Genomic DNA, 13,620 nt, shown 5'->3' with positions numbered 1-13,620 from the left:
AAGCCTGGCCAGAAACGGGTTACTCTTCAAACGTGTTCATTATCCAGAATTTTGAGAAGCATCAACTACACCCTTATACTGAGCCTTACTGGCTTTTAATAAAGTGAATTTAATGATAAAAGATTAAAAATAAGTTTGATCTTCCAATATTTATCACTAGGCACACATGACGTTCTATCTTCAGAATAAGCTGGCTAAGTCAGCTGGCCGATTGACCTCAAGCAGCGCATGAGTGTCGTCCGCAAGAGTGTAAGATCCGACACCGCACCGTCAGGAGCTTGAAGACACGTGTAAAAACTACACACCGCATCGGAACATAAAACCCGCTTAAATCTTCTTGAGTAGCTACAAAAATGAGTGCTGGGAGGCTTCTCGGCATAATTTTACATGTAATCTCCGAGGAGACACAGGTTAAAATAAAAAAGACTCTGACTGAATGCATTCCAGCCACTGCCAGGGCAGGACACCAAAGGAAGCCAGGCTGCAGCCGAGCACACAGACCCACGGCCACGCGGGTGCCGGCCTTTCGGAGGCTGGGAGGGGCCCAGTCCAGTGAGGGGACAGCACGGCCTCGTGGTCCCCCAACTGCAGTCAGAATGGAGGCCAGCAGGCGTGACCCTACAGATCCCGATGAAAACCCAGTCCTCCTAACCTTCGCTTCTGAAGGTAAATCCGGTTATCTGGCAGCTTTCTAATTGCTTTAGGGAAAGGCAGATACAACGATAAACTTTACAGGAAGAAAATAGAGTCGAACAGGGAGAGACAGGGGCCTTCATGCTGGGCAGGGACCAGGGAGGGACGGGATGGGCTATCAGTGTTTCACACACACGTGCCGACAGGCCCACCTGAAATTCTGCATGAACTGCCGGAACTTGTCCACCCTCCTGGCCAGTGGGACGATGACATTGACCAGCGTGCCGGCCATGTTCAAATCCTCCTTCTTCACCTTCATGATGGGGCCAAACGGTCGGAACAAGACAAGGCGTCTGAACTCGTGCTTGTGGTCTCCTCTGAAAGTGAGCTCGTACAAAGTGCCTTTATCCTTTTCTGTGCGGTAGATGCCTGTTAACAGACACAAGGAGAGACAGTTCTAAAAATTAACCATGGCTGCTGAGTGTTTTTAATAGCCAAGAGCTAGCACAAAATGCCTTACTTTAAAAAATTAAGATTAAATCTCCACACCTAATACTTATTAGAAAACTCAAAATGCTCCCACTTAAATAGCAAAAGAAATGAAAATACCATCAATTTAAAAATCGGTTATGAAGACCTCAAAAAAACACATGGCAAAAAGTTTGTAATGTTGTAATTCAAAAAGAGTCATGTACCAAAATGTTCATTGCAGCTCTATTTACAATAGCCGGGACATGGAAGCAACCTAAGTGTCCATCATCGGATGAATGGATAAAGAAGATGTGGCACATATATACAATGGAATATTACTCAGCCATAAAAAGAAACGAAATTGAGATATTTGTAGTGAGGTGGATGGACCTAGAGTCTGTCATACAGAGTGAAGTAAGTCAGAAAGAGAAAGACAAATACCGTATGCTAACACATATATATGGAATCTAAGAAAATAAAAAAAAAGTCACGAAGAACCTAGGGGTAAGACGGGAAGAAAGACACAGAACTACTAGAGAATGGACTTGAGGATATGGGGAGGGGGAAGGGTAAGCTGTGACAAAGTGAGAGAGTGGACATGGACATATATACACTACCAAATGTAAAATAGATAGCTATAGGGAAGCAGCCGCATAGCACAGGGAGATCAGCTCGGTGCTTTGTGACCACCTAGAGGGGTGCGATACGGAGGGTGGGAGGGAGGGAGACCTAAGAGGGAAGAGATATGGGAACATATGTATATGTATAACTGATTCATTTTGTTATAAAGGAGAAACTAACACACCATTGTAAAGCAATTATACTCCAATAAAGATGTTAAAAAAAAAGTTTGCAACGTTGGATACAAAGCTGCATTTATACTATTCAGAGGTATTTAAAAAAGGACTGTAAGGAAATATGTCAAAATAAGACTGGCTGTGCTGTGGAGAAGGGTTATGTGTTTTTTCTTTTCTGCTATTTATCTACATTTCTACAATATGATAAGATACATACTTTAATATTATATTTAATTTAAGAAGTGTGTTAAAACGATCTCTGAGAAACGACAGCCATTTCATAGGAAGTGACCACAGTGGTCCATTCGGGGCACTGGGAGCCACTCGGGCCGCTCCCATGGGTCATGTGGCCCCAAGGAAGCTTCCGGAAGCACTAAAGCACACGGCATGTACAGTACCAGTACAGCGGCAGGTGCACGTCTTGCGTAACTTCCCCTCTGGGAAGCAGCACAGCCAGCACCTCAGAGCCAGCCTACTTGGGGCGACGATGGGCCCCCCAAGTGTCGCCATCACTGGAACTCCACTGTCTCATTGCTGGGCGGACCGTGTGACCCAGCGTTTCGCTCAAAGACGGGATGAGGCTCCGCAGTCCTGACCAGATGGAACATCCCCGCCTCAGGAGCCAACCAACCCCTGGGGCCTAAGTTCCACACCTCCCCGTGTCATTGGGCTTGTGGGTGTTTTCCTACCGGCAGAAAAACCCATCCAGTTCGACAAGTCACCAGAGAAGAGTCCTCGTCTCTCTTCTCTTGACTGGCCAGGTTTTCTCTTTCTCGTCCTCTGAGTCCCTACTTTGGCTGGGACGCACCCTGGGCCCTGAGTAGCTACAAAGGCGACTCCACAGAAGGCATCCTCCTGGGCTCGCTGGTTTCCAGGCCTCTCTGAGCCCTTCTCTTTTCATCCTCACCCCTGCTCTCCTCTCTTCTGTGGGGGCCACAGGTCTGCTGCACAAACGTCTCTGTTCTTCCCGTTCCAGGAGCTGTTCACCCCACACCCCTGGCTCTGCGGCCTTTCTGATCTCCCTCCAGGGCCGCAGAGAGGAGCCTGGGCTGCGAATCTTCCAGGGGGCCTCACCTGCCACCGCCCAGAGGCTCACACACACAGCCCAACACCGGCGGCTCGGGGACTCGAGGACCTGGGCGCAGGGCTACAAGGATGGGGCAGAGCTCCCTCCTGAAGCCCCCTGGGCTCCCCAGTGCAGGTCAGGGAAGCTGAGAGAAGGTCTGCCGAGCTCCTGCTGGGACGAGGTCCCAGCATCCCCACCGGGACCACTCATGGGAGAAGGGAGGGGCACATCTCACGAGGCTCGGAGGATGCCTCTGAAAACGTGAAGTGGCTCCCTTCGAAGCCTGTTCACCCTTTCAGGCAACTGGTCCTCTCAGAGGACATGGGCTCTTCCCACCTCTGCTGCCCACCAGAGCAGCTGGGCAGCCACCAGCTCCCAGGGGCCCAGGTGAGGTGGGGCTGAGTCAGGAAGCAGTCGGCTCAGTTAACAGCATCTCTGCTGGACGGAAACACAGCTGTGACCCGGGGCCGGCAAGTACCCCTGCTCTCCACGGCTACCCCCGCGCAAGGCTGCTACAGCTGAACCTGCAGATAGCAAGTATGCGGGCCGGGATGGCTTCTCAGAATTGGAGTCATTTTCTTTCTCAGCACCAGGATCAGAATCATTAACTTTTAACATCTAAATCCACAGATTTGAAGATGCAGGTATGCGCCTGTCTCAAGAGATGGGCGTGCATTTATAAAGAACCAGAGAACACAGCAGTCCTTATTAATAATGATTCCTACGACCATGCCTGCAGGGAGCCGCACCAGCATCCCGGGGGACAGGAGCAGCCTGCCTTCCTGGTTCCCGGACACATCCTCCCCCAACGCCTCCGGGACCACCAGGAGCCAGTGGACCAGGCTGATCTCAGCCACAACTCCAGCTGCTTTGTCGGCATCACCCGCATCCTGTGCCTTGAAACAGCTATTACATCAGCAACTTTTTAGCATATTTCCCCCTACTCTGCCTAATTCAATTCATTATGTCTTATAAACCTGATTTTAGATCCCTTAATCCTATCTATTTTAAATAAGTTACTTAAAGCTCTCTTGCAGCCTGTGTCCACCAGAACCCAGCACCAGCCCTCGTCCACCACACCCACAGGTACGTCCCCCCACCCCAGCCTCCTTGTGACATAAGGACAGCACCTAAACAAAGCCCGCGCCTCCTGGAAACCTTCAGAGGTGGAAACTCGGACAGCCTCCCTCTGAGAGAAAGGGAGCAGAAGCACCGTGGCAGGATCGGGTTTTCAGCCAACGAGCTGCACGCACAATGACAAAGGCAAAGCAGGTTGGCCATGCGAATACCTCCCTAGTAATATTTTATAGGGCAGTATCATTCTTATCCACTATGCAAATTAAAGATCAAAATAAGGACTGGGCTTCCCTGGTGGCGCAGTGGTTGAGAGTCCGCCTGCCGATGCAGGGGACACAGGTTTGTGCCCCGGTCCGGGAAGATCCCACATGCCGCGGAGCAGCTGGGCCCGTGAGCCGTGGCCACTGAACCTGCGCGTCTGGAGCCTGTCCTCCGCAATGGGAGAGGCCACAACAGTGAGAGGCCCGCGTACCGCAAAATAAATAAATAAATAAATAAATAAGGACTCTGGAGCTGGCTTAGAGCTTAGTCTAACGCCTTTTCCCTCTTTCCGCCACTAGGTGCCGACCTTCCTGTGAGTTTGCTGTTTCTGCTCCCTGTGCCGGCAGACCCGTGCTTGACCTGCTCTCCTCCAGGGGTCCAGGCCCCAGGACCAACAACTAGATGGGGACACCTCCAGGAATCCAAGATACAGCTCCTCGGTCTGCTGCAAATGTCTGCTCCTTCAGTAGGTGAGGAGCTTACCAGATGCGGACGTGACCCCCTCCATCCTGCCTTCCACTTAAGGACCTCAGAAATCATGATGCCGAAGGTCCCCGCCCTCACGTCCCCACCCTCACTCAGGACGAGTGGACATGGCTGCGGCCAGTGCTGCACTGCTGAGCCCAGAGGTGTCTCCACTTTCATCCCCGCCTTTCCTACCTTCCCGCATGGAGCCCAGGTCCCCCAGCTAGACACCTGCCACCTCTGACACCCCTGCCCCACTTCCAGGGCCCGGTCCATCCTGCACATACCCTGGGGCCCTTAGCTTCCTATAGCATCACTCTACTCCTGCTCTGGCCCAGCTCAGAAGCCCCGCAGCTTCTCACAGCCCAGAGAGCAAAGCACCAATACTACAGCCAAGCCTTCAAACCCTCCCTCATCTGGCTCCCGACTCCTGTCCTAATTGTACGTCCTGCCCCTGCCTCACATGAAACTGGGTTTACGTCGAGCATGTAGCATATACAACTACTCTTCCCCCTGGAAAAATTGGAACCGAAAGTGTAACGCTGGTGGGAATGTTAAATGGTGCAGCTATGGAAAGAGCCTGGCAGTTCCCTCAAAAGTTAAACACAGAATTATGATCTGACCCAGCCATTCCGCTTCTGGGTGTGCACCCAAAAGAGCTGAAAACAGACACTTGAACAGACACTTGTACACACATGTTCACAGCAGCATCATTCACAGCAGCCAAACGTGGCAACAACTCAAACCTCCATGAAGAGGTGAATGGATGGACAAAGCGTGGTCTATACATGCAACGGAATGTTACTCAGCCTTAAAAAGGAATGGCATTCAGACACATGCTACAGCATGGATGGACCCGAAAACACGAGCTAAGTGGAGTCAGCTAGACAGAAAAGGACAGAGACTGTATGAACCCCCTCGTACGAGGAGTCTAAAGTGGTCAAATTCACAGACAGGCAGTGGACTGGGGCTCACCAGAGGCTGGGACGGGGGAGGGGACTTAGCGTTTAATGGGCACGGAGTTCAGTCCGACATAATGAAAAAGTTCTAGAAATGCGTGGGGATGACAGTTACACACAATGTGAGTGTACTTAATGCCAATGAACTGTACACCTAAAAATGGTTAAAATAGGGAATTCCCTGGTGGTCCAGTGGTTAGGACTCCATGCTCTCACTGCGGAGGGCGCGGGTTCAATCCTTGGTTGAGGAATTAAGATCCCATAAGCTGCGCAGTGTGGCCAAAAGAAAAAAAGCTTAAAGTGGTGAATTTTACGTTATGTGTATTTTACCACAATAACTGCTGTCCTGTGAAAAGGCCTGGCACTTTCTCAAGACACAGGTCCCCACCGGTCCCCCCTCACCCCTTCTAAACAGGACCCTCCTCCCCTGGGAAGATTCCCAGACTTTCTCAATCCTAAGTGATCGCTCGCTCCTCCAGGCACGCGGATCTGAGAGCTTAAACACCTCTGTGTGGAGCTGCTCTCCTGGCCCGTGACACATGTGCCCCCAGACATGGTCTAGTCCAGCCTCTCATTTTACAGACGAGTACATCGAGACCCAGGGAAGCTGTTTCCTCCCTCGAGGTCGTCTTCCATACCCAACATGAACCCCTCAGAGCAAAGGAAGACGCAGCAGCGTCTGAGAAGTCAGACAAACGACATAAGGTCTGTGGTAAAAACCACAGTTCATAGCTCCTCTACCCTCGGATAACCCTTACAGGCCCCCTTGGAGCTTTTCTCTTTTTTAACCCGTAGCTCTAACAGCTGCTAAATAACAATTATCTGAGTTCAGAGTCTACAACACATTAAAAGTAGTAAATTTTGAAAAGGGGGGGGATTTTCATGAAAAAAAAAATTTCCAGAAAAAGGAGAGTATATGTGGAAAGAAAAGGTGTAACAGGCAGAAATGCTGACAGTAGTAAGTAGTGACAGGTCACCTCCTAACAGCAGGGGGAGACAGAATGTTATTATTTTTTTTAATTTAACAGAAATGTCTGGGATCATCTAATATAAAGAAAAAAAAAAAAAAAACTCCACCCATGAAAACTGCCTTTGAAGACATCAGCGTAGGAGCCTAATCTCCTTAGTCTGTTCAGAAGAGAAACTGGGACATACCTGAGAAAGATTTTATTTCACAACGGTAATTTTCAACTATTGTGGTGCTTCAGTTATCTAGAGAATTCCACTTAGATGAAACGTCTCACTCTCAGGCCACGTGGGATAACAAGACATCATCACAGTGCCGTCTGTTGTCAGCTCTATTTTCTTAGGGAAAGTAGCAGACATTTGACATTTGCGGAAGACTGCCGTGAATCCCCAAATGCTCAGAGACCACAATGTAAATAATTCTCCCCATAAAGACAGTAAAAAGTAACCACTTTACAGCTTTCCTCCTCTGCCAGGTTACGGGACGCCCACACACCTTGTTTCTCCTGCATCACAGGGCATCAGCTCACAGCCGCTTCTGTACTCGTCCTGACTCAGGTTCATCCCCACTAACTTTCACTAAACATTTCTATTGATAAGAAACGGCTGCACCGACTGATGTCCTTGCTGAAACAATTCATGAATCCCCTTTTTTATTCCTATTTATTGCATTTGTTCATGCTGTAGATCCATGCAGACAAACTCAACACTTGCTACTTTTTTTAAAAAAAATTATTTTTATTTATTTATTTTTGGCTACGTTGGGTCTTCGTTGCTGCGTGCGGGCTTTCTCTAAGTTGTGGCGAGCGGGGGCTACTCTTCATTGCGTTGCGTGGGCTTCTCACTGCAGTGGCTTCTCTTGTTGTGGAGCACGGGCTCCAACACTTAGTTCTTAATCCATCAAGAATTTCTAAGAACCTCACTTACTGAGGGTTGCTCCTTACTTCATCACTGATACTGGCAGTCGACTTCTTTTCAGAGCCATCTTTTCCCCACAAAGCTACAGATCATCTCCATGAAGACAATCATGTACCTGATACTAAGTGGGAAGCGAAGACGTGTTATGATCCCAGCGTAGCAGCGGGCTGGGCTCCTCACCAGGTGTACCACCAGCCATGCACAATTCATAGTCACATGACATGGTTATTTTTATCGTTATTGATTTTCCTTATGGGTATCATTCACCATGGACTGTGTTCTCCATTAGAGATATAAAGAGGGTTGTAATAAAAAAAAAAATCATTGTGGGAACTTCTCTGGTGGCACAGTGGTTAAGAATCTGCCTGCCAATGCAGGGAACACAAGTTCGAGCCCTGGTCCGGGAAGATCCCACATGCCGTGGAGCAACTAAGACCGTACGCCACAACTACCGAGCCCATGTGCTGCAACTACTGAAGCCCACATGCCTAGAGCCCGTGCTCCGCAACAAGAGAAGCCACCGCAATGAGAAGCCCACACGCCGCAACAAAGAGTAGCCCCCACTCGCCGCAACTAGAGAAAGCCCACATGCAGCAGTGAAGACACAATGCAGCCAAAAATAAATTAAAGATTAAAAAAGAAAATCACTGTGCTCTCAGAATTCACATTCTAGAGAGAAAGCAGACAGGTAAACCAAAGAGGCACATATAACATGCTAAGCACCTGAGAGTCTGCCCACGGTGCAAGGAGCAGAAAGGAGGGCGTCTCCACCTGCTGAGGGTGTGGACACGCTGACAGACGATATTTCACCAGAACTGGAGACTGGGCGTTTGCCAAGACTACAAAATCAGAGAGAACATTCCACGGAAAGATAACAAAGATACTGAACAAACAAAACCAACTTGTTATGTTTGGCAAACTTGCAGCAGTTCAGCCAGGCTGGGGCACAAGAGGCAGGTGCAGGAGGTGAAGCTGGGCAGTGAGGTAAGGGCACAGCACGCTGGCCACCAGGGCCTCCTAGGGAGCAAACCCTCCCCGAGCTCAGGAGAGGGGAAGTGGCGTTAGTGCCATCGCCTGACAGAGGTGTGGATGGAAGATGGGGGTGAGATCAGAGCACTGAGGGAAGAAACCCTGTGACTCAGCAGGAAGCTGAGACAGCGCCAGAGAGAGGAGGGCAAGTGGCAAAGGCTGGAGAGAACCGGTTAGAGGTGAGAGGGCAGGCGAGGGGAGTGAGCTGCAGGTGAGGCTTAAAGGTCTGAAATGCTGACTTGAGGAGCTTGTGTCTGAAGCTCAGCAGACAGGCCCTTTGCAGAGTGAGATGCCCCAGCGTTTGGGGGGCTGCGGAAGTGTAGAGAGTGAGAAGAGGGGCCCCAGAGGCCGGTGCTGCGTAGCCAGCAGGGAGGCTGCCAGGTCAGGCACAGGACGGGGCGGCAGGGAAGCTCACGGTGGGCCAGGGCAGCTCAGCGCCCGCTGCTGCATCAAGGTCAAGTAAGATGAGGACGGCGCAAGCCCACTGGATGGCAAGCGGCCCAACGGTGGCCCCGGCCATGACGTTCCCGGAAGCGACAGGGTCTGGAGCAAATCTGAAAGAGGATGAGAGGTCGAGGGGCAGGAGTGAGCTAGGTGAGGAAATCATCTTGCTTCTGTTTCCCGGAAGTTGTCAAGTTCCTTCCTGCGCCAGGACCTTTGCCCTTTCCTCCGCCTCTGCCTGGGATGCCTCCCCAGGCTGGGCACCGCCGGATCCTTCCCCCCTTGTAGGTCTCGACCCAGATGCACCTCTTCCACGAGGCCGTCTCTCGTCCCCCTCGGTCCCCTCTTCCACGCGCCCTGTTCTAGCGCCGTCGCCGCCCGTTACCTGAGGGTGTTCACCCTCCTCGCCCCTGTGCCCCCCCATAGCTGAGCTCCACGGGAGCCAGAGCTCTGTTTCTGTGGCGCAGAAGGCAGGTGGGGTGGGGAGGTGCTGGGTAAGAAGGGGTGGACCCAGCAGAGTGGCAGCCAGAGGAACTCAGAGGGTTGGAAAGTCCTTCAAGTCCTTCATGAAGGACTTGAAAAGTAGAAAGAACAAGTCCGTCACGCGCTGAGAGAAAGAAGCAAACAGAAACAGATCACGAGGACACACGGATGGAAGGAGGGGTGGGGCCCCGGTGGGACCCCATCCAGGGAAGGGCCAGGGACAGAGAGGGGGCAACCTACCCCCCAGCACAGGGCAGGAGGCCAGCGGGGTGCGGACCACACAGGGGTGGGATGAGGAACTCAAGGAAGCACGAGGACGAATGTCCAGTTTCTCCTGCAGCAGGAGGAAGGCCAGGCTGAGAACCGGGGTTAGGAGCGACACGGGAGAGCAGGGGCGGCACGAGGCAGGGTGAGAGGGGCCCACAGCTGGGCACGAGGGCACAGGGGGCCCCCATGAGCCCCGACAGAGCACGTGCACGAGGGGACTGTCCCCGGCAGCAGGAGGAGCAGAGCAAGGACGGGGAGACAGGACTTGCGGATCCAGTCCGGCTCTGCAGGACACACGTGCAGGGCCAGGGGGTCGGCACCGCGAAGAAAGTGGCCGAGGGGACTCACTGGGGTCCGGCCGAGGGTGCGGGGGAGAGCCGAAGGCAATGCAGGATCGGAGGGGGGGAAATCGGGCCAAGTGAGCATCCGCAGCTCAGGGGCCGAGGTCAGAAGTGACAGCGGAGTCACGGGAAAAGGCTCCTGAGGACGTTTAGGTTTCGTGGAAAAGTGGGCTCCCGAGGAGGCCAGGCTTCCACACTGGGAGGACAGACCGCAACCCCACCCGAGCTCTCACTCTGCGGGGACGGGGTCTCAGGGGATGCACCCTTCTCCTCCCTCTAGGGAACCAACGTGGAAGCCACACAGAGCGACGCTGCCCGACTGAGCAGAGTCTGAGGGGCCTGGAGAGGGGACCAGGGAGGGGGTCTCAAGGCTCCAGAGCAAACCCGGGGACAGGAATTCCGACGCCGTTATCACGCTTCCCACCAGCTGCAGACGGCACGTCCAGGATGTGGGAAAAGCAGCAACTCAAGATACAGCAGCAGCGATGCACAGGGGTTAAGGGTCAGAGAGCAGGGCATGTGTGACCTCGCCGTTTTTCTGGGGACCGTGAGCTGTGTGTACACGACCACTCGTCCAGCTCACCCCGAAGCAGAGGCCACGCCGCCCAAACAGCTGTGCCTGCTCGTGGCTGCTCAGACCACGTTCACAACTACCACCTCGATTCGAAGGAGGCTTCCAGAGGGTCCGCCCTTTACCACGTCCTTTTACAGACGGGAGAATGGAGGCCTTTCCAGAAGGTAAGTGAGTAACTTGTTCCACATTACAAATGACATGCTGCTCACAGGGTGACGGGCAGGATGGCTGTGAATCCAAGAGCCTGTCATGCCCAAGCTCTTAAAGGTTGATCAACCTCACCTTCAAAAGGATGTTTACAAGTCTTCTTTCTTTTCTGTTCTTCCTTTCTTTTTGAGATTGACTTTTGAGAACAGAAAAACATCAGTAAAGATACTTCAGAAAGACAATAACTGTCCAAAGTATATCAGAAAAGTCCGTCTCAAGACTCACTTTTGAAGATTGAGATAACGTATTATGGATTGATTCATTGATACCACTTTCCTCATCTTTAAGAAACGGGATCAATAAAAATACAGCCCTATTTCTTTATATGGATGTTGTGAAGATTAAATAAATTAACACATGTAAACATGCCTGGTACCCAGGAAGCACTCGGTGATGTCAGCAGTGGTAATAACAATAACGACGTCATTACTATTATTATCAATACTATGACATCATGTCCCTTTGCCCCATTCGTCATTGACTGCATCATTGCTCTCAGTCAGATGGGTCCGGGCTTGGGCAAGCCCTCCTCTTGCTGTGCTATATATCAACACAATGGCATCAAATATGCTTGGAAGCTGGATCCAATAACTCATTCTTTATAAGTCACTGTGGACCCAGAGACCAGGATTCTTCATTTTTTTTAATTTAATTTATTTAATTTTATTTTTTTATTGGAGTATAGTTGATTTACAATGTTGTTATAGTTTTGGGTGTACAGCTAAGTGATTCAGTTATACATACATACATACATATATATATATATATATATATATATATATATATATATATACACACACACACACACATACATATATTCTTTTTCAGATTTTTTTCCATTATAGGTTATTATAAAATATTGAGTATAGTTCCCTGTGCTATACAGTAGGTCCTTGTTGGTTATCTATTTTACATATAGTAGTGTGTATATGTTAATCCCAAGCTCCTAATTTATCCCTCCCCTCCTTTCCAACCTTTGGTAACTGTAAGTTTGTTTTCTGTGTCTGTGGGTCTATTTCTGTTTTGTAAATAAGTTCATTTGTATCATTTTTTAGATTCCACATATAAGTGATATCATGATATTTGTCTTTTTCTCTGACTTAACTTAGTATGCTAATCTCTAGGTCCATCCATGTTGCTGTAAATGGCATTATTTCATTCTTTTTTATGGCTGAGTAATATTCCATTGTATATATGTACCACATCTTCTTTATCCATTCATCTGATGATGGACACTTAGGTTGCTTCCATGTCCTGCCTATTGTAAATAGAGCTGCAATGAACACTGTGGTACATGACTCTTTTTGAATTATGGTTTCCTCAGGGTATATGCCCAGTAGTGGGATTGCTGGGTCGTATGGTAGTTCTATTTTTAGTTTTTTAAGGAACGTTCATACTGTTTTTCCATAGTGGCTGCACCAATTTACATTCCCACCAACAGTGTAGGAGGGTTCCCTTTTCTCCACACCTTCTCCAGCATTTATTATCTGTAGACTTTTTGATGATGGCCATTCTGACTGGTGTGAGGTGATACCTCATTGTAGATTTGATTTGCATTTCTCTAATCATTAGCAATGTTGAGCTCTTTTCATGTGCCTTTTGGCCATCTGTATGAGACCAGGATTCTTGATATTCTGGTAAAAGGCCTGGTGATATACAAGCTAGCATATATAAAATCTGAGTCAAGGCAGATTCTTAGCAATATCGCAACAGAATTTTTTTACCCGTTGCTTGAGAAACCCATTTCTAATGTATAATATCAACTGGAATTTTCAAATCACTGACCTGTAGTTATCAGATACCACAACCCTTTATCTGACTACACCCCTACACAGAGGTGGTTAGCACCACCCTGCACCGTAGCATGCCTACACCCCTTCCATCATCAACACAATTAGAGCAGCCTCCTTCCCGCTGCGGACACACCCAGGCCCCGAGCTGTCCTGACAGTCACTGTGCTTGGCAGTACCTAAGCCAGAGACCCCGGTCTAACCCTGGCTTCACACTCACTTCACAACACTTTAAACAAGATACTTCACGAGACCAAGCTCTTACTTCCTGGTCTTAAAAATCGAATCACAGGGTAAGGTCAAAGCATCCGTGTCAACTGCTTTGTGCCTCAAGGAATATCCTAAGTTGGACCTCCTGTAAGCATTTCTTTTATTTGGCTAACTTATCCAATTAGTCAGTGGTAAGAATTCACTTTAGCTTTACAGATAGGCTGTAACGCGGAACCACTGGCTATCTGGGCGAAAGCATGCATGTTTCTGTGGAACTGCCACAAGACAGATCAACCACAGCAAGCGGAAGAGTAAAAGAATCAGAAGGCCTGGCATACAGGTCACCATTTTCCACCACAACAGACACTGGTCCACCTGCATTTGTCTTTGTTGGCAGGAACTGGTCAGCCTTAGAAAAGGCAGATTCTTGGGCCCCCCCACCAGACCTATTAAATTGGGGAACCACTGGTTTACCCCCAAACTGGTACCAACATTAGACAGTAGACACCAGAAGTAGCCATTGCAATAAATAATAATGCTCTGAATCGACGGAGCTTTGTTGGAGCAGGCCCCAGAGCACGGCTTGGCCTGCGACCCCCGCTGCTTCCAGGGTCACAGAAAGGGAGAGGAACTGAGGCCACAACAGCCTGGAAAACTAACACGGA

At 49.8% G+C, this 13,620-nt stretch overlaps 1 protein-coding gene across 9 annotated transcripts in view; it reads right to left on the bottom strand.

The window, feature by feature from the left end:
- CSGALNACT1 (chondroitin sulfate N-acetylgalactosaminyltransferase 1) overlaps positions 1 to 13,620 on the bottom strand; it is a 322,625-nt gene that overhangs the window by 40,619 nt on the left and 268,386 nt on the right. For all 9 annotated transcript variants that reach the window (XM_073798689.1, XM_033848803.2, XM_073798688.1 and 6 more), the window contains one exon: positions 846 to 1,062. In XM_073798689.1, coding sequence (XP_073654790.1) covers positions 846 to 1,062 — 217 coding nt within the window. The remainder of the gene's footprint in view (positions 1 to 845; positions 1,063 to 13,620) is intronic.

Source organism: Tursiops truncatus, chromosome 21 (genome assembly GCF_011762595.2).
Source record: "Tursiops truncatus isolate mTurTru1 chromosome 21, mTurTru1.mat.Y, whole genome shotgun sequence".
Lineage (NCBI taxonomy): Eukaryota > Metazoa > Chordata > Mammalia > Artiodactyla > Delphinidae > Tursiops > Tursiops truncatus.
Note: the sequence above shows the minus strand (reverse complement) of the source record. Positions and strands in the feature narration are given on the sequence as shown.